Source organism: Xenopus tropicalis, chromosome 1, assembly GCF_000004195.4.
Source record: "Xenopus tropicalis strain Nigerian chromosome 1, UCB_Xtro_10.0, whole genome shotgun sequence".
Lineage (NCBI taxonomy): Eukaryota > Metazoa > Chordata > Amphibia > Anura > Pipidae > Xenopus > Xenopus tropicalis.
This window is the reverse complement of record NC_030677.2, coordinates 169,409,777-169,432,294: the sequence shown is the minus strand read 5'-3', so window position 1 is coordinate 169,432,294 and position 22,518 is coordinate 169,409,777. Positions and strand designations below refer to the sequence as shown.

General features: G+C 45.3%; 2 protein-coding genes across 2 annotated transcripts in view; one reads left to right on the top strand and one right to left on the bottom strand.

Moving 5' to 3' along the window:
* The window catches only part of snx24 (sorting nexin 24), a 73,878-nt gene extending 71,698 nt beyond the window's left edge, over window positions 1-2,180 (top strand). Inside the window, 1 exon segment of the mRNA NM_001016125.3 lies at window positions 394-2,180. The gene's annotated coding sequence lies outside the window, so the exon portion shown is untranslated.
* A 3,290-nt stretch (window positions 2,181-5,470) lies between these two features.
* Window positions 5,471-21,540, bottom strand: ppic (peptidylprolyl isomerase C (cyclophilin C)). The gene is made up of 5 exons (XM_002931727.5): window positions 21,334-21,540; window positions 15,131-15,244; window positions 12,504-12,597; window positions 6,609-6,793; window positions 5,471-5,668 (listed from the first exon to the last, which is right to left on the bottom strand). Exons 1-5 carry the CDS (start codon window positions 21,430-21,432, stop codon window positions 5,534-5,536), a joined length of 627 nt encoding a protein of 208 aa, XP_002931773.2. The 5' UTR covers window positions 21,433-21,540; the 3' UTR covers window positions 5,471-5,533.
* Between the last annotated feature and the right edge of the window lie 978 nt (window positions 21,541-22,518).

Here is a 22,518-nt window from a genome sequence, read left to right as displayed (position 1 = left end):
CCAGCATTGTGTCACTGTAGGCTGCCTGTGTGTGCCATACACACAGGCATCATAGGGCAAGCAGAGTATGGCACACACATGCAGGGTAGGGAAGGCAGAGTATGGCACACACAGGCAGGGTAGGGAAGGCAAAGTATGGCACACACAGGCAGGGTAGGGAAGGCAGAGTATGGCACACACAGGCAGGGTAGGGCAGGCAGAGTATGGCAGGTTTTTGCTGTACTACAACCATTAATATGGGTATGGTCATGTGATAACATGGGTGTGGTTTCAAGTGGGTGCGGTTTAAAAAAGGGGAGTGGTCAAAACTGGCTTCCATTATCGGCCCTCCACCACGTAGGTCGGAAAAATTCCGGCCCTCGGTACAACAGAAGTTGGACAGCACTGCTGTAAATGATAATCTTATAAATGGTGCTAAGTGATGTCTCCAATTATATTTGGTGCTTAGTGATGTAATTTCTGTTATGACTCACTGAAACTTGTATATTAAAAAAACTCAGTGCTCGCAGGGATTTGAATAAGTGAAAAGAATGTGTAAGAATGTTAAGAAAGTTAAGAAATTAAGTTTGGGCTCCTCTGAGACTTTTTTGTATTTATTCCAAACCCAGTAAGTGCCATGTTTATAATACAAATGGCTACCACCCTCACAGGCCTTAGCTGAGATGTAATGGAGATTTTTGACCATGAACTTGTTAAGCTCTTCTTATATAGATATATATATATATATAATATCAGCATGTAGAACACAGAGCACTCATGGGACTTATATATATATATATATTATTATATACAAAAATGTAATGGTACAAGTCGACATTTCGGTCCTACACAAAGGACCTTTATCAAGACATCAATGTCTTTATCAAGACAATATATATATAAAATTAATCATTTTCAGGCATCACGCAATAACATGCTTGTCAGACTGAAGCTGGCTACATGTTACACCGCGTATGTCATAGCCCTTATTCAGTTTTCTCTTTCTGTAGGAATAAAGATAAGGTGAAAAGGGAAAATACAAAATATATGGGAAGTGAAACTTTTGTATGAGTTAATGTAAAACTGGGTGCTACCTGTACCTAGCATGGTCTCAAAAATTCATCATCATTACCATAACCATGAGACCATTTTGTCATAAAATCTTAATTAGCATTAACATGAATTATGGAGCTGGAAGTCATCTTGTAGACTGTCCATTTGCCCCTAGTAATTTACTTTTAATATGTTACTTAATAACATGTCTCTTTATCACTGCCTATATACTCACCTCTTGGAATTAAAAATGAAACTTACCCTTCTTATAGACAGAGATTATGTTCCTTTCATTTTCCTTGAATAAATGGTAAGGTAGAAGGGGTATCATGGGATCATTTCTGCTCCACAGCTGTGTTTATTTGAGCGGGATTCATTGCTTCCTTTAGCAAAACCCTTCCCTATAGAGGCTGGGAGAACACAAACCCACATATATAATAAAAGGCACAGAGCTTTGCCCAAGGGCAGTAACCCATCATATCCAATAAGATGGTTGCCGTTGAACAGGTGATTAGTTGCTATAGGTGATTAGCCCTGTGGCAAATTTTGCACCTTTTATTACATATCCCTAAAAGTTTTCATAAAATACCTATAATGAATAAAAGGAAATTTCTATTTACAGAAGCTATAACATCACACTTTGTTTTCTGTTGTATCTGATGGTGTAAGCTTATTGTGTACATACAGCATCCCATAGTTCCATTTGGACAATGTGGGGACTACAGCACTGCCGCATTATCCGTACACAAATATGAGAATCAAGGAAAATGACTATAATTTACTGTTTATTTATAGCCCCATTGGAATATAAAGTGTACATTTACATGAGTTATGTTTTCTATTTAAGGCACATTACCGTAAATGCTCTTTATACAAGTAAAACTACATTTTTAGTTTGTGAAGTATATGCAATATATTACTAGTATTAACATTATAGTATTGGAACACTACTGATGAATGCATAGCAGAAATGGGTGGAGCTGTTTACCATACTCTGATATGCACATTGTACAGTCGCTATATCAGTGCATTACCGTTTACCACTACAGAAGTAATGTAAAAAGAGAGAGATAATTTATATGGATAATCTATATGTAAAAAGAAATTTAACCTTGATGTTTATGTATGCAATAAATGTATAACATACAGACGGATCTTTCTGCGTGGTGTTCATTACAACCTTGGCCAAATTCACATTTATTTGCTTCTGCGTTTTTACATTTGATATTTTATAGGGTTACTGACCAAACATCATATGTCTGTAAAAGGGATCTAATAATCAGCACACAGACTTGCATTTAATTGGTGGTTTCTCCAGTATTAGTTTCTGGATATAGAAGGTAACAATTCATACCCCTTAGCTATGATCCAATAGTTGGCCTGGGAACCGACCAATCAGATCAACCTGATTTGGCTTAGCACCTTGGGCAGATAACAGGTGAAAAGCAAACTTACTGTTATTATTTCTAATCATTGCTGAATGACTCTGCTTTGCCAAATAGCCATTGTCTTTGCCATGGGCTTATAATCTCTTTGCCTTTGCAGAGCCATCTTCTCTGTCATAGCCAGATAGGTAGCTCCCTCATGACTCTTAAAGGAGAAAGACTAGTAAGCTTTATCAGAAAGGTCTATGTAAATACAGCCATAAGCACTCACAGAAACGCTGCACTGAGTTCTCTTTGCTTTGATTTGTTGTGTCTGTTTTCCTCTGCCAGAGACATGCAGCTCTCTCCCCTCTCCTGCTCACTCCCCTTAGGAATGTGGATCTGAGCCAATCAGCAGGAAGCTTCCTCATAGTCTAACTAACTGAGCATGTACACCAGTCTTGCTCTAGAGTGAGGCATTATGGGAATCCTGTAGATGTCTGTAGTCAAATATTAGACTGGATTATATGTGGCAGAGCAAGTACAGCCAGCCTGTTGCACGGAGTCTAACCAAGACATCAGCTATAATGTTCTGGGGCTTGCGTGCTGACACACACGGTGTGTTTTGCAGCCTGTGGATTCTCCTACCGTATAGCATCTTTGGCTAGGATCAGATAGGTTCTGGCACACAGCCACTCAGCAATTACTTTCCAAAAGTGATCCCAGCTATATTTTCAACTGATGATTTGTGTTCAGTTGCCATAGATGTGGGCAAAAGTTTTTGGGTGAAAAAAAAAGTACCCAAGTGTAATCTTAAAGAAAAAGGAAAGGCGTTTTATTACCTCACAATAGTGCAAGCTAGAACGCTATATTTATTTGGTAGAAAGCTTTACCGTGTAAACAGCCCTAGAAGCTCCTTCTGTTTAAGACAGCAGCTGCCATTTTAGCTTGGTCTCAGTAGCTTCCATGCTGCAGCTCTTAGCAGAGAAGGGAGGGGCGTGAGCAGAGATGGGTGAAGGAGAGAGGAGCAAGCTGCACAGACTCGTATCTGTGCCCTGAAGGATTTTTCTGAGAGAAGGAAGTCTGACACAGAAGAACATGTATACACAAAAGAATAGAAAGCCTGTGTTTCTTTTGATAGAGGTGCAGCATTTCTGTGACTTTATTTACATAGACTTTTCTGATAAAGCTTACTTAGTTTTCACCTTTCCTTCTCCTTTAACCTTTGGGAACCTCTACAGATCTGCTTGAGCGAAAAGATGTTTGCATGTGTGAAAGACCGAAGATTGGTTCGTTGAAATGGAACATGAAATTAACAGTTAAAGGAACAGTAACACTAAAAAATGAAAGAGCTTTAAAGTAATAAATATATAATGCACTGTTGCCCTGCACTGGTAAAACTGGTGTGTTTGCTACAGTAACACTACTATAATTTATATAATAAGCTGCTGTGTAGCCACGGGGGCAGCCATTCAAGCTGGAAAAAAGGAGAAAAGGCACAGGTTACATAGCAGATAACAGATAAGTTCTGTAGAATACAATAGTGTTTTATCTGTTATCTGCTATGTGCCTGTGCCTTTTCTCATTTGAATGGCTGCCTCCATGGCTACATAGCAGCTTATTTATATAAATTATAGTAGACTTTCTGAAGTAAACACACAACTTTTACCAGTGCAGGGCAGCAGCACATTATATTTTAGTTACTTTTATACACTTTCATTTTTTGGTGTTACTGTTCCTTTAAGTAGCATATTTGTGCAACAGTTGGGAATTGTCAGTTCTAGAACCACACCAGGGACTTGCAGATTACAGGCTGCAGCTCCATCTTGGTGAGTGACAGGACCATGGATTCAGCCGAATCTGAATCCTGCTGAAAAAGGCTGAATTTTGGCTAAATACTGAACCAAATCCTTGATACGGTGCGTACCAACTTTTGGTGTAATCAGAGTCTATTGCTTTTCTCCATGTTTGTTTTCTATTAAATGTACATATCCTCAAGTGTACAGAATGAAATAGATGTCTAGTTATATCGACTTTGGGCCTTATTCATTAATACCTCAGACACAAGTGCTGAATGACTAAGGCACAAACCACTGAGCCCAAGCACTGGCAAAAGTTTAGTGCCAAATCATCAGATATGGGTAGAATTTTTTTTTCTACCTGCATATCTGACTATTCAGCTCTGAACGTTAGTATAGTCTACAAACAAACAAATCTTTACTGCTACCATTGGTCATAATTCTAACATGTATGGCCATTACTTGCACAGGTAAACAACATGCAAGTTAAAGGAGAATGCAAGTCAAAATTTAAAAAGCATACTGCCCAATAGCCCTCCTATTGTTTAGTAAAAACGCCACACTTTTGGCTCACCTAATCAAATATTTACTCAGTCACACTTACTTCACATTTTCTAGAACAGGCAGCCATCTCTAAAAAGGTATTCTCCCTTCCTTTCCGTCCTTGCTTCATACTGCACATGTGTTTCATTCCCTCCCCCCCTCCCCTCTGGCAGATCCGCTTCTGATTGGCTGGTGGGCATGTGTAGCTCAGAACAGGAGACAGGATCAAGTTACACACATGCTCAGAGAATAGGAAGGCTGCCGCTGGCACCTACAGGAAGGGGAGAGAGATTTCAGTGATGTCACTGTAGGCTTCACACTGTTGTAGGCTGCCAGCACCATATCTCAGAGAAGCAAGCAGGGATCTGGGAATTTGGATATGCAGTAAGTACTTAAAAAGAATGCCTTTAGACTTACTTTTAATTTATATTAACCTTTCATTGACCTTTAAGGGGCATTGAGGAAATGCCTACATGTCTCCCCTCCCCCCCAATATGAATACAGCACTGCTGATTGCAAGCAACACTATATTCATGGGGGAATCACAGATCTGTGTGTTCCATTCTCCAGTGCAAAAAGCTGTGCGGGGTCAGGAGTTGGGACAGGGTGCAAAGTTTTTGCTTAGCATCATGCCCCGACAATGGTAAATTAACCTTTTATTTTTCCATAGTGCAAATAGACCAAAACATTGCACTTTTTATCATCCAACTAAGCACCAAACCTCACAATATGAAAAATGATAAACATATATACATTTATTGAGAAATGCCTTGTATAAAATAAAGTGAACGTATTTTAATCTTGCCAGTCATCAACTTCAACCACAAATGGCTCTTTTACAGTTACCACGCCGCTGTTAACAATAACGCAGTCTTTCAGAGGTTGATCTCTTTCATTTGTCTGCTGAAGCTCTATTAAGTGCACCACCGCCTGTTGGTAGAGGAAACAGTCATCTGACAGGTTGAAATACTATCACAAAATAATTGCTTTATTTAATGAATGTTGAAAAGTCTATTGATCAAGTAAATCCCCACATTTACCCACAATATTCCCAGCAATAGGGAAAATGAAGCTACTTCATGTTTGGTCCTTGTAAGGTAGATAAATTACAGTGCACATAAACTCCCCCCTGTATAACAGACTATCAAGCACAAAAGTTTCTTGCCTTCAAGGCAAAATTAAATGTAAGGCAACCGCAGTAATTCTAGCTGCTAACTTCCTACATTGGGTTGGCACTCTTCATACATATAATAACTTCTATGATGCTATAATTAGGAGTCAATCTTTGCATGGGGTTCAATGTTATCCTTTCAGATTAAATGAAAGAAGATCTAATGAAAGCAAAATAGTTTTTTCATAGTTTGTGAATTGTGGAAATTCTCTTTCAAAGTAGTTGTACTGGCAGGCAGTTTCAAGCAAGGGAAAAAGAGAAAGGTAGCAAGTAATAAAGTAAAAGGGGTTACTGAAAATGAACTCATAGTAAAATGTAATCCATGGACTGACCTGGTTGCCCTTTATGAGACAGGGGTGTGGCCAGGCAGGTATATCACAATTCTATATAAAAGGTGCCATTGAACAGAAGAGACTTGGCTACCAGATGGCACACACCAGAAGTTGTAGAAACATAATACACTAAAAACTAAGGTTGAAATAAAGCCTTAGGTTTTTTATTGGTTTTTTTTTTTTTTTTAAAGCTAGGCTAAATATTGTTATTGCCCCATAAATTAATGCCTAAGAGTGTTACTGGTCATTGAAGAGATACTAAAACATGATATTGCTAAAAGAAGACAAATGTTTGGCATGCCTTTTCAAATATTCTTCCCGTAACTGCAAAACCAGTTAGAGCTAATATACACATCACATAGCTTACCATGCCTTCCAGTACTTTTCCAAACACAACATGCTTGCCATTTAGCCATAAAGGTCTGGTAGTAGAGATAAAGAACTGGGATCCATTAGTATCAGGTCCAGCGTTTGCCATGCTGACCCATCCAATGCCATAGTGTTTTAGCTTGAAGTTTTCATCGGGGAAAGTCTCTCCATATATACTTTTTCCTGTAAAAATAAAACCAATGATTTTTGTCAACTATTTACCTGGATAACTAATCTCTAAGCCAAGATTCAATAAAATTAAATACTCGTAAATCAAAATGTATAACAGAAGTATCTTTTTAAAGGCTCTTCTGCTGTCAAGGGTCCTAAGTAAGACATTCATTGACATGAATAACTGAAAAAGTCCAATTTAGTATTCATGAGAAAAATCTGGTCAATGTTATAACCCAAGAACTAGTGGGATAAATAGAAAGGTCTCAGCTCCCTTATTTTGTTTTCAACGGTTGGATGGAAAAGATGACCGTTACGTATCAAATTTTATAATGCTGCATAGTTTCCAGTTTGAAAACTGACAAAACATACATTTGTAAGTCCATAGAGATCAGTGGAGAGGAAAAGGCTGCAGAAATTTGGCTTTGCTACCAGACAAAAATATATCTATGTATATATATATATATATATATATAAAAAAAAAATATATAAAAAAAAAAATTGGCAGCATCAGAGTCCTATGCCAGAATCATTATTTTAACTCCCTTAAACTACAATGCACAAACAGGTAACTGATGAAAAGTTGCTTCCTTCTGTACTGAATCATTAGCGTAAACTAGCCCTATATATCATGGAATAGTTTCTGATTTCTAGAAACATCACTGCATGAAAGAAGATTATGGACATTGCTGACCAATGGATGACAACATGGAACTAAACCATGGAAACTTCACAAGAAAATATAGGTGCATCTAAGTCTGCTGCATGTAAATCTGAGCTGATGTGGCAGCCCTCACTGCCCACAAGGTACACAGCCCTACTGGAGCCTACACACCAAACAACACAAGTTAAAAAAAAAGGAAATCAGGCTCTAAATTACCAAGATTTCTCGGTCGTCCCTAGGCAGCACAGGTACTAGTGGGGTTAATGCAGTCTTCCCTTTAGGAGGCAGGATAGCAGAAATAAAAATAACTAGGGTCTGTCCCTGCCTCTCCTCCCACTTCCCTGCATTAGCCCCACCTCCATCAGTTTTTTGCTATCCTGCTTCCTGGAGGCAGGACATAGGGGGGCTCTGCTCCCTTTTCTTTTTTCCTTTTTATTTTATTTTATTTCATTTTATTTCATATTATTTAGGTTTTCTTTTAGCCTGTCTATTTAAGCCACATTGGCCACCGGTTTTCTGCCTATCTTCCAGGACAAGAACAGTAAAGCTCCTGCTCACCATGGCAAGCTACTACGCTGCCAAGTTTCCAGCTCTCCCCCCCCTTACATAATGGGGCACTAACGGCATGCTTTTGCGCTGCCAGCAAAGAAAGGAGAGACACAGAGGCATGCTGCAGCGCTGCCGCTTCTATTATGGGGACACGGTTATTACGGCATGCTGTAGCGCTGCCTCAACCAACCCCCCCCCCCCCCCCCCCCCCCCCCCCCCGTTCCAGCACTTGCCGACAAGCCGAAGCGCTGTCAAGCATATCGCCGGGTTCCCCTCCTCAGCCGCACGCCCGCAAGTCGCGTTCCTACCGACACTTGGCGCCTATTTTCAAATTTGGCGCCATTCGTGCGCCCTTACCAGAAGCGTGCCGTCTAGTACACGCCGTGTACTTCCTCCAGCGCAGAGCAGAGGAATTCAATGCGCATTAAGCAGACAGCGGTCGTCTGCCACAGGGGGTATCTCGGCAGGGCAAGAGAGCCAAATAAGGCACTTCTAGCTTTACCCTTTACTGGCGCTCCCTTTTCGGGCCAGAGTTAGACTCAATTATAAGCAAAATCACAGGTGGAAAAAGTAATTTCCTACCGCAAGACAAGAAACCACGACCAAGCGGCTCACAACCCAAGCGGCCCTTTCGCTCCAACAACTATACCGGCCGTTCACCCCAACGCTCTCGGCCACAGAGCACATATTCAGGCCCCACAAAGGGCTATCGCCACAACAAGAAGCCTACCTGGAACACACAGAGACGTCCCTTTAAGGGAACTTCAGACAAGTCTCAGGACGCATGAAGGTAAAGCCCTTCCCGGGACGCAGGAGGCAGTAGGGGGCCGCCTCCTACTCTTCAGGGAGGCATGGCTATCCACAACCACAGACAAATGGGTCCACCGACTCGTTTCTTCGGGCTACAGGATCCAATTCCATCACAAGCCCCCCTGCAAGTTTCTGGCATCAAACACCCCTCCTACAGTCCAAAAGAGACTTGCCCTCAAGCAAGCCATAGACACCATGTTACTTTCCAAGGCAATCATACCAGTCCCAGCACCAGAAAGGAAAACAGGTTTCTACTCAAATCTCTTTCTGGTCCCAAAAAAGGACGGGTCTTTCAGACCAGTGCTCGACCTGAAGGCTTTAAACAGATTCCTGTTCGTACCGTCATTCAAAATGGAGTCGCTCCGTTCCGTCATAGCCAACGTCCAGTGCGGAGATTTCTTCACATCAATCGACCTCCGAGACGCTTACCTACACATTCCCATTCACCGGGACCACCAGAAATATCTACGCTTTGCATTCGCAGGGAACCACTTCCAGTTCCAAGCCCTCCCATTCGGCCTGGCTACGGCCCCTCGGGTGTTTACGAAGGTGATGGCAGCCTTGGTGGCCTACATGCGACGACAAGGACTATACGTCCTCCCCTACCTAGACGACCTCTTGCTACGAGCTCCATCTCACTCTCAATCACTGACCGGAACCAACGAATGTGTCCACATCCTAGAAACACACGGGTGGCAAATACACCTCAAAAAAAGTACATTGCTCCCTACGCAATCCATTGTCTTTCTAGGCGTCCTCTTCGATTCCAGTCAACACAAGGTTTTTCTCCTGACAGGAAAACAGAGACACCTCAAGTCAGCGGCGCAACAAGCCATCACGTCAAGGTCCCTTACCGCAAGATCCTGCATGCGGCTTCTGGGACTGATGACCTCAACCATAGAGGTAGTTCCGTTCGCCCAATTTCATATGCGACCACTTCAACTAGACTTTCTCAGACAATGGTCAAGACTTCATCACGACCTCAGAAGCCCAATATTCCTGTCCTGCCCCGCAAAACGCTCCTTACAATGGTGGCTCCAACCCAACAAACTTCTAAGGGGCAGAACCTGCTCTTTCGCCAACTGGTCCGTAGTCACAACAGACGCCAGCTTACTCGGCTGGGGCGGTGTCTTCGAACACAGGACAATACAAGGAAAATGGTCCCTACAAGAAGCAAGGCTCCATATCAATCTACTAGAAATCCGGGCAGTATACCTATCCATCACTCACTGGGCACACCTCCTACATGGGCGCCCAGTAAAAATTCAGTCAGACAACGCCACCACCGTGGCGTACATCAACCACCAGGGGGGCATGAAGAGCCGCGCCTCCTGGAAGGAAGTATCCCGACTACTTCAATGGGCAGAGGACAACCAGTCCCATCTTGCAGCAGTGTACATCCCAGGCCACCTCAACTGGGAAGCGGACTTCCTCAGCCGGAACTTCGTAGACCCAGGGGAATGGTGTCTACACAGGGCTGTGTTCCAACAGCTCACACTCCGCTGGGGAACACCACAGGTGGACCTCATGGCCTCCCGGTTCAATCACCAGGTCCCTCGCTATTGCACCAGATACCGAGACCCTCAGGCATTTGCGGTCGATGCAATGACCACCCCCTGGAATTTCGACCTAGTATACATCTTTCCCCCCATACCCATGATTCACCCAATCCTCCGCAGACTCCTCCAGTTCCAGACGACAGCCATAGTTCTCACTCCGTTTTGGCCACGAAGGTCATGGTTCTCCGACCTACAAGCACTAGCAATAACACCACCTTGGAGGCTCCCTCTGAGACCGGACCTCCTATACCAAGGGAAAATACTCCACCCTGGGCTGGAAAACCTGGCACTCACGGCATGGCTATTGAGAGCGCCATCTGGGCACGAAAGGGTTTCTCCACCAAGGTGACAACTACACTAATGAAAGCCCGTAAACCAGTCACTGTTGCATCCTACCATCGAATCTGGAACACCTTCCTTACATGGTGCACAGAGACGCAGCATAACACTTCCAGCTGTCACATCCCTACACTACTAGACTTCCTTCAGGAAGGCCTGGACAAGGGCTTGGGAGTGAACTCCTTAAAGGTACAAGTGTCCGCGCTTTCGCTACCCTTCCAACGCCAACTCGCGATACACCCGGATGTCAAAACTTTCATCCAGGCGGCGACACACATCAAACCCCCATACAAAGACCCAATCCCTCCATGGGATTTGAATCTGGTCCTCCACGCTCTCCAGAACAAACCCTTCGAGCCATTGGCTACGATCGACCTGAAACTTCTAACCTGGAAGGTAGCCTTTCTGGTAGCGATCTCCTCGGCCAGACGGATCTCCGAGTTAGGAGCCTTATCCCATAAAACTCCATACTGTATCTTCCATGAGGACAAAGTGGTACTCCGGACTCTGCCCACATTCCTGCCAAAGGTCACCTCAGCCTTTCACCTTAATCAAGAGATCGTCCTTCCTTCGCTCTGTCCCAAGCCGTCATCCCCACAGGAACGGCGTCTGCACAACCTAGATGTGGTAAGGGCACTAAAGTTCTACATTAATAGAACAACAGACTTCCGAAGGTCAGATTCCTTATTTGTCCTTTATGGCCCCAAACGCAAAGGCGCTAAGGCCTCGAAAGCATCCATCGCCCGCTGGATCAAAAGCCTAATCACTTCAACCTATCAGAACAAAGGTTTACCTATTCCGTTCAAGACCTCGGCGCACACTACCAGGGCACTCAGCACCTCGTGGGCACTGGCCAATGCAGCATCTGCTGAACAGTTGTGTAAAGCCGCAACATGGTCTTCCATACATACGTTTACGAAATTCTACAAGTTTCATGTTTTTTCGTCAGCTGAAGCATCCTTCAGCCGCAAAGTTCTTCAATCCGCGGTGAGGTCATAGCACTCGCCCTCAGTTGCCATGTTAGAGCACTGTCAAACTTCGGTTTCCGTCTATTCTCCTAGGGGTTTTTTCTCTGTTCCTACTTCTATGTTCTAAATATCCCACCCACTCTCACTGCTTTGGGACGAACCCACTAGTACCTGTGCTGCCTAGGGACGACCGAGAAAAGAGGATTTGTTTACTCACCGATAAAGCCTTTTCTCGGAGTCCCGTCATGGCAGCACAGGGAGTCCCACCCATTTTTCGTGTTTCATATCAGCTGTGCTAGCCGTAACTGATGGAGGTGGGGCTAATGCAGGGAAGTGGGAGGAGAGGCAGGGACAGACCCTAGTTATTTTTATTTCTGCTATCCTGCCTCCTAAAGGGAAGACTGCATTAACCCCACTAGTACCTGTGCTGCCATGACGGGACTCCGAGAAAAGGCTTTATCGGTGAGTAAACAAATCCTCTTTTTTCATGGTAATGCACTACCTGCGGCAATGATCTCAGCTAGGCTGGCCTGATAGGGAACTGTAGCCTGTCTTTGCTTGTGTGACTGTAGGACTGTGGTTATTCCCCTCCTACTGTGCTTCTGGCAGTGTCCTTTATAACATCCCCCCCCTCTCATTTAAAACATGGACAGGGACAGTAGCAGATCCATAGAGAGCTCCAATAACTGGTCATTTTTAACGACAATTTTTAGCGCAGAGTGAAACCTGCACCGTATATATTCATTATTGCCTAAATGTTTGGTGGAATTTTCAGTTATGATATATTTGTCCTTAAAGATACAAAGTTTGCACAAGTCCTATAAACAGATTACCTCCTGTCCCATCACCATTAGTGACGTCTCCACCCTGGATCATGAAATCTTTGATTACTCTGTGGAATCTGCTGCCTTTGTAACCATATCCTTTCTACAGGGAAAGAAATAATACAGCATATAGATTATTTAGAAAAGGAAAGGTCCTTGCTGTCTGGGCATATAGAACAGCAACTTTCACTTTTTCACTACTTACCACACTAGACTGGAAAAAAACCTTAACCAACTCAATTTCATAAAATGTATACAGGTGGGTTACATGGGATCTATTCTGGGATTTCCCAAAAAAGGGTCTTTTTGTTATTTGGATCATGATACCTTAGGTCTACTAAAAAAACATTTAAGCATTAAATAAGCCCAATAGGAATGTTTTGCCAACAATTTGGATTCATGCAGCTTTGTTACCATCTGGTACAATGTATAACAGAGAAAAAGCAAATCATTTAAGAAATGTAGTTATTTAATAAAATAATTTAAAAAATTCTGTTGGGGATGTACTTCCTATAATTTGTAGCATTCTGGATAATAGACCATATGGCGATAGATAGAATGCCTCTAGCAATAACTTGAAATCAAATGCCATAGGTCATTGGTTCCACTACAATATGCATTATTCTTCTGCTATTCTTCTCCTATTCTCTTTCCCAATAATTCTGGATAAAATCTTATTCACTGGCTACTAACTTCACATATTTGGAAAGAGAAGTGACTGCATAGCCGTAGCATCATGTAACAGCTGGTACTAGTATTATCATTTTTCAGCAGCCCAGTTTATATTTTGAGGGAGCAGGAAGGCATGAGTCAGATTTAATGAGCATACAAAGACTTTTCCACCTCAAGTTCTGCCACAGTTCTTTCCATTCTGTCACATTCAGAGAGTACACATTGAGCTTCTTGAGCTTCTTGAGCTTGCTAAATCGTACAGCCGGTCTATTAAGTGTGCAAAATCCTCTAAAATTCCTCTAAACAGTCCCCAGAATAACACACCTTTTTCCTGCATGCAGATTTATTTTGTTTCTCAGTTAAGGTCCCCATACACTATAAGATCCGCTCGCTTGGCGATGTCGCCAAGTGAGCGGATCTTCACCCGATATCCCCACCTACGGGTGGGCGATATCGGGTAGCAAGTAGCTAAAAAAAAAAAAAAATCCGAATCGAATTACACTTGCGGCCATGGGGCAGTCGGTTCGGGGACCGCATCAACGAGCCGATGCGGTCCCCGATCCGACTGGATTTTCTAACCTGGCTGATTGAGATCTGGCCAGTTTCACGCCAGATATCGGTCGGTTCTGCCCATACACGGGCCGATTAGCTGCCGAATCGGTCCAAGGGACAGATATCGGCAGCTACTATCGGCCCGTGTATGGGGACCTTTACAGATTTGGGATCCCTTACCTGCAAACCCATTATCCAGAAAGGCCATCTTCCATAGACTCCATTAAAGGCAAATAATTCTAATTTTTAAAAATGATTTCCTTTTTCTCTGTAATAATAAAACAGTACCTTGTACTTGATCCCAAATAAGATATAATTAATCCTTATTGGGGGCAAAACAAGCCTATTGGGTTTATTCAATATTTAAATGGTTTTTAGGAGACTTAATTCTGGGGGCTGTACAGAGTCATTTAAGGGCTTTCAGGTTTTACCATTCTATATGACTGCCTCTAATGAGCACCCTGAGCAGTTCCACATTAATATGTCTCAATTGGTAAATATCCCTTTTAAAGTAGGAGAAAAAATTGGAAAGATGCTTCATAAAGGACAGTTGGGTATAGTTTGGCTCTCAGGCGCTGTTTGAGGTTGTCAGGTTGAGTTGTTTGGTGCTTATTAAAGATAATAAATACATAGAGATACCCGGGACTATGCTAAAATGCAGCTACAACCTAGGAGTTTAAGACTGGGGTTCATGTGCCATGGGTTGAATGAACAGGGATTGTACTTACTGGAGGCAAAACAACCCTATTGGGTTTTATTAATGTTTCAATTATATTTAATAGACTTAGGGGCACATTTACCAATCCACCGAAAAGCGTCCGAATGCGTTTTTTTCGTTATGATCGGTATTTTGCGACTTTTTCGCGAATTTTTCGAGCACTCAATATGAAAAAGTTGCGACAATTCGCGAAAGTCGTAATGGCTATGAAAAAGTCGCAACAATTCACGAAAGTCGTAATGGCTATGAAAAAGTCGCAACAATTCACGAAAGTCGCAATGGCTATGAAAAAGTCGCAACAATTCACGAAAGTCGTAATGGCTATGAAAAAGTCGCGACAATTCGCGCAATTCGTAACGGCTACAAAAAAGTCGCGACGGTGACGAAAAAATCGCAAAAATATGGAAAAATGTTCGTTTCCAATCCAATTTTTTTCCCATTCTTAAGGTATGGTGATCCAAATTATGACCCCTTATCCAGAAAACCACAGGTCCCAAGCATTCTAGAAAACAAAATACCTGTACTATAATATAAATATTACAAATGTAATTTTGTTTACTTAATGAATAGGCACAATACTTTTTCAAAACAAGTTATATTTATTGTGTTGAACAAAGGAGTCTATAGGTGTATGTGTATATAGTTGTATAATGTTCCCTAATGTATTATATAACAAGAGCAGACAAAACCTTACTTCCCCAGTTGCTAGCGCAACAAAGTTCTTCACAGTCTTCGGTACAACTTTTCCAAACAAGCCAATAACAATTCTGCCGGCATCAGTGCCTCCAATCTCTACATTGAAGAACACCTAGATATGACAAGAAATACATTTATGTTGAACTGAAAAGAATATGAGACAGGCCAATATATTACTAAACAGTACTGAACTACTGATAAGTTAAAAAAGGGAAACTGTAATATATGAATATAAAAAGGACTATTTTCATATATTACTTCAAACGTGCAGTTGGTAGAAGAAGCGAGCAATGGAGGGCAGCATGAAGCACCTCTTTGGTTGTTTACATTTATAAAGTTCAAAAAGCGTATTTCTTAGCGTAAAGGACAAGGAAAGGCTAAGTCACTTGGGGTTGCCAAAATGTTTGACACCCCCAAGTGACTTTAATCGCTTTCCTTGTACCCCGGGCTGGTGCCCCTGTTGGGAGAGAACAGCACCAGCCCGGGGTACCTGGAGTGATGTGCTTCCTCCTTCCGGCTTCGTTTTGCCGGGACCCCATTACCGGCGCATCAGCAGTAGAGTGAAAAGCCGACTTCTCTGTTAAAGTTCGGCTTTTAGCCTACTGCGCATGCGCGCGCGAGCGATACAGGAAGGAGGAAGTGCTGCAGGTACCCCGGGCTGATGCTGTTCTCTCCGAACAGGGGCACCAGCCTGGGGTAAAAGGTAAGCGATTTAAGTCACTTGGGGCCTAACATTTTGGCACCCCCAAGTGACTTTTCCTTTCCTTGTCCTTTAATTTAATATAGGCAGTAAAGAAAGGGTATCCTTTGCCTTACAATACACACCTAGCATTACCTTAAAGTGGTTGTTCACCTGTAAATTAACTTAAGTAAAATTTAGAGAGTGCTATTCTGAGACAATTTGCAATTGGTCATTTTTTATTTGTTGTTTTTTGTATAATCTAGCTATTTTTTCAGCAGCTCTAGCGTTTGGAATTTTAACATCTGGTTGCTAGGGTCCAAATTACCTAAGCAACCAGGGAGTGGTTTAAATGAGAGACTGGTATATGAATAGGAGAGTACCAGAATAGAAAGATAAGTAAAAAAAGAAACAATAAAACTGTAGCCTCACAGAGCAATATTTTGGCTGCCGGGGTCAGCAACCCCCATTTGAAAGCTGCAAGCAGAAGAAGGCAGCAAATAATTGAAAAAACTATTAATAAACAATTAAGACCAATTAAAAAATTGCTTATAATGGGCCATTCTTTAACATACTAAAAGTTACCTTGGCATCTGTCGGATTTGGCTAATGTCGTACAGACAGGGCAAAAATCACTGTCTTCATTTAAAAATTATTAGCCAATTGGGTGTTTGAAAGAGAAAAAGGATATAACTACCCAGAGCTGCGCAGTGGGGTTGGCGGCCACCATGTTTAGACATGTCACTTCCTGTCATCATCGAGGTAGAGCACTTGCATGGGAAAGCAAAATGGTCCTGTCTTTCAATGAACATGCTCCTGGTCAGCAAATAACAGGATGGCAAGCAACCATAATCTGAGGCCACTTCACGCTGTGTAACTGAGCATGGGCCTCTGGCTTAAACCAGACAATACTTCCCCTTTAAAAAGTGGCAATCCTGTCATGCTTTATGGCCATGATTCTAGCTATATTTCTAACAGTGTGAGAGTATTATGTACAGACAGCCCAGGGTATTCCCCCTTGCAGGTACTATAATAATAGTTTCAAAAATGTGCTACAGGAAACCTAGCTTTTACTGGTTAGCTGTGGGTTTTTTTATTGGTTGCTAGGGGTTACTAGACTTAAAGTGCCAAAAACACCCAATTAATGTCTCTCCCCCAAAAGCCATGTGCATTGGTGACTAGAAGGTGTGGGCACCATTAACTCCACGCTTGAAGTGACTGAGCAGCACAGGTTGAGGCGGGCTAGCTGCTACAATTACTGACCCACTGGGCTGATAATGGGGCGGGGGGCTAGCTGCTACTATTACTGACAAACTGTGCTGATAATGGAGCGGGGGGCTAGCTGCTACTATTACTGACCCACTGGGCTGATAATGAGGTGGCGGGCTAGCTGCTACTATTACTGACCCACTGGGCTGATAACGGAGCGGGGGGCTAGCTGCTACAATTACTGATCCACTGGGTTGATAATGGGGCAGGGGGCTAGCTGCTACTTTTACTGACCCACTGGGCTGATAATGGGGCGGGGGGCTAGCTGCTACTATTAATGACCCACTGGGATGATAAAGGGGCGGGGGGGCGGGGGGCTAGCTGCTACTATTACTGACCCACTGGGCTGATAACGGAGCGGGGGGCTAGCTGCTACAATTACTGATCCACTGGGTTGATAATGGGGCGGGGGGCTAGCTGCTACTATTACTGACCCACTGGGCTGATAATGGGGCGGGGGGCTAGCTGCTACTATTACTGACCCACTGGGCTGATAATGGAGCGGCAGGCTAGCTGCTACTATTACTGACCCACTGGGCTGATAATGGGGCGCGGGCTAGCTGCTACTATTACTGACCCACTGGGCTGATAATGGAGCGGGGGGCTAGCTGCTACAATTACTGACCCACTGGGCTGATAATGGGGCGGCGGGCTAGCTGCTACTATTACTGACCCACTGGGCTGTTAATGGAGCGGGGGGCTAGCTGCTACAATTACTGACCCACTGGACTGATAATGGGGCGGGGGGCTAGCTGCTACTATTACTGACCCACTGGGCTGATGGGGCGGGGGGCTAGCTGCTACTATTACTGGCCCACTGGGCTGATAATGGGGCGGGGGGCTAGCTGCTACTATTACTGACCCACTGGGCTGATAATGGGGCGGGGGGCTAGCTGCTACTATTACTGACCCACTGGGCTGATAATGGGGCGGCGGGCTATATGCTACTATTACTGACCCACTGGGCTGATAATGGGGCGGGGGGCTAGCTGCTACTATTAATGACCCACTGGGCTGATAATGGGGCGCGGGCTAGCTGCTACTATTACTGACCCACTGGGCTGATAATGGAGCGGGGGGCTAGCTGCTACAATTACTGACCCACTGGGCTGATAATGGGGCGGCGGGCTAGCTGCTACTATTACTGACCCACTGGGCTGTTAATGGAGCGGGGGGCTAGCTGCTACAATTACTGACCCACTGGACTGATAATGGGGCAGGGGGCTAGCTGCTACTATTACTGACCCACTGGGCTGATAATGGGGCGGGGGGCTAGCTGCTACTATTACTGACCCACTGGGCTGATAATGGGGCGGCGGGCTATATGCTACTATTACTGACCCACTGGGCTGATAATGGGGCGGGGGGCTAGCTGCTACTATTACTGACCCACTGGGCTGATAATGGGGCGCGGGCTAGCTGCTACTATTACTGACCCACTGGGCTGATAATGGAGCGGGGGGCTAGCTGCTACAATTACTGACCCACTGGGCTGATAATGGGGCGGCGGGCTAGCTGCTACTATTACTGACCCACTGGGCTGTTAATGGAGCGGGGGGCTAGCTGCTACAATTACTGACCCACTGGACTGATAATGGGGCGGGGGGCTAGCTGCTACTATTACTGACCCACTGGGCTGATGGGGCGGGGGGCTAGCTGCTACTATTACTGGCCCACTGGGCTGATAATGGGGCGGGGGGCTAGCTGCTACTATTACTGACCCACTGGGCTGATAATGGGGCGGGGGGCTAGCTGCTACTATTACTGACCCACTGGGCTGATAATGGGGCGGCGGGCTATATGCTACTATTACTGACCCCACTGGGCTGATAATGGGGCGGGGGGCTAGCTGCTACTATTACTGACCCACTGGGCTGATAATGGGGCGGCGGGCTATATGCTACTATTACTGACCCACTGGGCTGATAATGGGGCAGGGGGCTAGCTGCTACTTTTACTGACCCACTGGGCTGATAATGGGGCGGGGGGCTAGCTGCTACTATTACTGACCCACTGGGCTGATAAAGGGGCGGGGGGGGCGGGGGGCTAGCTGCTACCATTACTGACCCACTGGGCTGATAATGGGGCGGCGGGCTATATGCTACTATTACTGACCCACTGGGCTGATAATGGGGCGGCGGGCTAGCTGCTACTATTACTCACCCACTGGGCTGATAATGGGGCGGGGGGCTAGCTGCTACTATTACTGACCCACTGGGCTGATAATGGGGCGGCGGGCTATATGCTACTATTACTGACCCACTGGGCTGATAATGGGGCGGGGGGCTAGCTGCTACTATTACTGACCCACTGGGCTGATAATGGGGCGCGGGCTAGCTGCTACTATTACTGACCCACTGGGCTGATAATGGAGCGGGGGGCTAGCTGCTACAATTACTGACCCACTGGGCTGATAATGGGGCGGCGGGCTAGCTGCTACTATTACTGACCCACTGGGCTGTTAATGGAGCGGGGGGCTAGCTGCTACAATTACTGACCCACTGGACTGATAATGGGGCGGGGGGCTAGCTGCTACTATTACTGACCCACTGGGCTGATGGGGCGGGGGGCTAGCTGCTACTATTACTGGCCCACTGGGCTGATAATGGGGCGGGGGGCTAGCTGCTACTATTACTGACCCACTGGGCTGATAATGGGGCGGGGGCTAGCTGCTACTATTACTGACCCACTGGGCTGATAATGGGGCGGCGGGCTATATGCTACTATTACTGACCCACTGGGCTGATAATGGGGCGGGGGGCTAGCTGCTACTATTACTGACCCACTGGGCTGATAATGGGGCGGCGGGCTATATGCTACTATTACTGACCCACTGGGCTGATAATGGGGCAGGGGGCTAGCTGCTACTTTTACTGACCCACTGGGCTGATAATGGGGCGGGGGGCTAGCTGCTACTATTACTGACCCACTGGGCTGATAAAGGGGCGGGGGGCTATATGCTACTATTACTGACCCACTGGGCTGATAATGGGGCGGCGGGCTATATGCTACTATTACTGACCCACTGGGCTGATAATGGGGCGGCGGGCTAGCTGCTACTATTACTCACCCACTGGGCTGATAATGGGGCGGGGGGCTAGCTGCTACTATTACTGACCCACTGGGCTGATAATGGGGCGGCGGGCTATATGCTACTATTACTGACCCACTGGGCTGATAATGGGGCGGGGGGCTAGCTGCTACTATTACTGACCCACTGGGCTGATAATGGGGCGGGGGGCTAGCTGCTACTATTACTGACCCACTGGGCTGATAATGGGGCGGCGGGCTATATGCTACTATTACTGACCCACTGGGCTGATAATGGGGCGGGGGGCTAGCTGCTACCATTACTGATCCACTGGGTTGATAATGGGGCGGGGGGCTAGCTGCTACCATTACTGATCCACTGGGTTGATAATGGGGCGGGGGGCTAGCTGCTACTATTACTGACCCACTGGGCTGATAATGGGGCGGTGGGCTAGCTGCTACTATTACTCACCCACTGGGCTGATAATGGGGCGGGGGGCTAGCTGCTACTATTACTGACCCACTGGGCTGATAATGGGGCGGGGGGCTAGCTGCTACTATTACTGACCCACTGGGCTGATAATGGGGCGGGGGGCTAGCTGCTACCATTACTGATCCACTGGGTTGATAATGGGGCGGGGGGCTAGCTGCTACCATTACTGATCCACTGGGTTGATAATGGGGCGGGGGGCTAGCTGCTACTATTACTGACCCACTGGGCTGATAATGGGGCGGTGGGCTAGCTGCTACTATTACTCACCCACTGGGCTGATAATGGGGCGGGGGGCTAGCTGCTACTATTACTGACCCACTGGGCTGATAATGGGGCGGCGGGCTATATGCTACTATTACTGACCCACTGGGCTGATAATGGGGCGGCGGGCTATATGCTACTATTACTGACCCACTGGGCTGATAATGGGGCGGCGGGCTATATGCTACTATTACTGACCCACTGGGCTGATAATGGGGCGGCGAGCTATATGCTACTATTACTGACCCACTGGGCTGATAATGGGGCGGCGAGCTATATGCTACTATTACTGACCCACTGGGCTGATAATGGGGCGGGGGGCTAGCTGCTACTATTACTGACCCACTGGGCTGATAATGGGGCGGCGGGCTAGCTGCTACTATTACTGACCCACTGGGCTGATGGGGCGGTGGGGCAGCCCGTTTCTGGCTTTGCTCAAGAGTTGGAGTGTTCGGAAGTAACGTGTTACCTTGGCAGTCACGACAGGTCCCCTCTTCCTGTAGCCATGAGCTGTGGAAAATAAGAACAAGACAAGCCCCAAGAGCAGCAAGCTACGGTACCTACACATCTCCAGCCTAGCTGGCAGCACCGCCACTATAGCGGTATGGGATAAGCCAGCAACGTCAGCAAAGCTCGGCTCCACCCACAGAGTCAGCCCCTAGCCCTGGCTGTCCCCGCCCCCTAACGCTGCGCTTTATTCCTTAGCTGCGGGAGAAATGCGACAAGTTTGGGAAGGCTGGGCTTGGATAGGAGGGGCTGGGATAGGAGGGGACGGACGCCTCTCCAAAAACCCTTCTCCGAGCAGCGGAAGAGTATATTTCTGCAGTGTGAGAGTCGCTGTTGCAGGATTAAAGCCGAGAATTCTAGGCACCTACACCGTCAAAAATCAATTAAAAAAATGTGCATCCGCATGAAATCTAGTACCAAAGGCTGCTATAACTGTGGGCATTTGGTTTAAGTCAAGAAAGGGTCGGAAAGTATTATGGGTATTTGTGACAAATGATAATTGCATACTCAGTATGTTTGCTTCTCGTTCTAATATGGCTAGCTTGGGGGAAGCACAGGCACCCTCTCTCTGGCTTTACACTGCCGCTCAGCTGTGTGACCCATCACTATGGCCAGCAGTGTTTTGTTTTTTTTTATCTTTAGGGGCCCCTGGCCAGCAAATTAAGAGAATGGGAAGGTGTTTTCCAGAGACTTGTCACCTGTGGGTACAGTCTGCCAATCCACATAGGGGCTACAAAATAACAAAATACAGACTTTTTTCATGCTTGTGTTGCTACCCAACCTTTTTTATATTCACAGGTTAAAAAAGTTGGGGACCCCTGATGTAGCTATTCTGAGACAATTTGCAATTGGTCTTCATTTTGTATTATTTGCAGTTTTTTAATTATTTAGCTTTTTGTTCAGGAGCTCTCCAGTTTGGAATTTCAGCAGCTACCTGGTTGCTAGAGTTCAATTTAACCTAGCAACCAGCTAGTGGTTTGAAAGAGACACGGGAATATTAATAGAAGGGAGCATAAATAGAAAAATAAGTAATAAAAAGTAACAATGAAATTGTAGCTTCACAGAGCAACACAGGCTGCCGGGGTCAGTGACCCCCATTTGAAAGCTGGAAAGAGTCAGAAGATGAAGGCAAATAAATCAAAACTAT

What these genes read in the sequence shown, in the direction of transcription:
- ppic (XM_002931727.5), bottom strand. Translation starts at nt 21,432, where the DNA reads ATGTGTAGGTACCGTAGCTTGCTGCTCTTGGGGCTTGTCTTGTTCTTA. An exon ending in GACCTGTCGTGACTGCCAAG is followed by an intron (nt 15,245 to 21,333) that starts GTAACACGTTAC and finishes TGTCATATCTAG; the next exon opens with GTGTTCTTCAATGTAGAGAT. An exon ending in TTGCGCTAGCAACTGGGGAA is followed by an intron (nt 12,598 to 15,130) that starts GTAAGGTTTTGT and finishes CTTTCCCTGTAG; the next exon opens with AAAGGATATGGTTACAAAGG.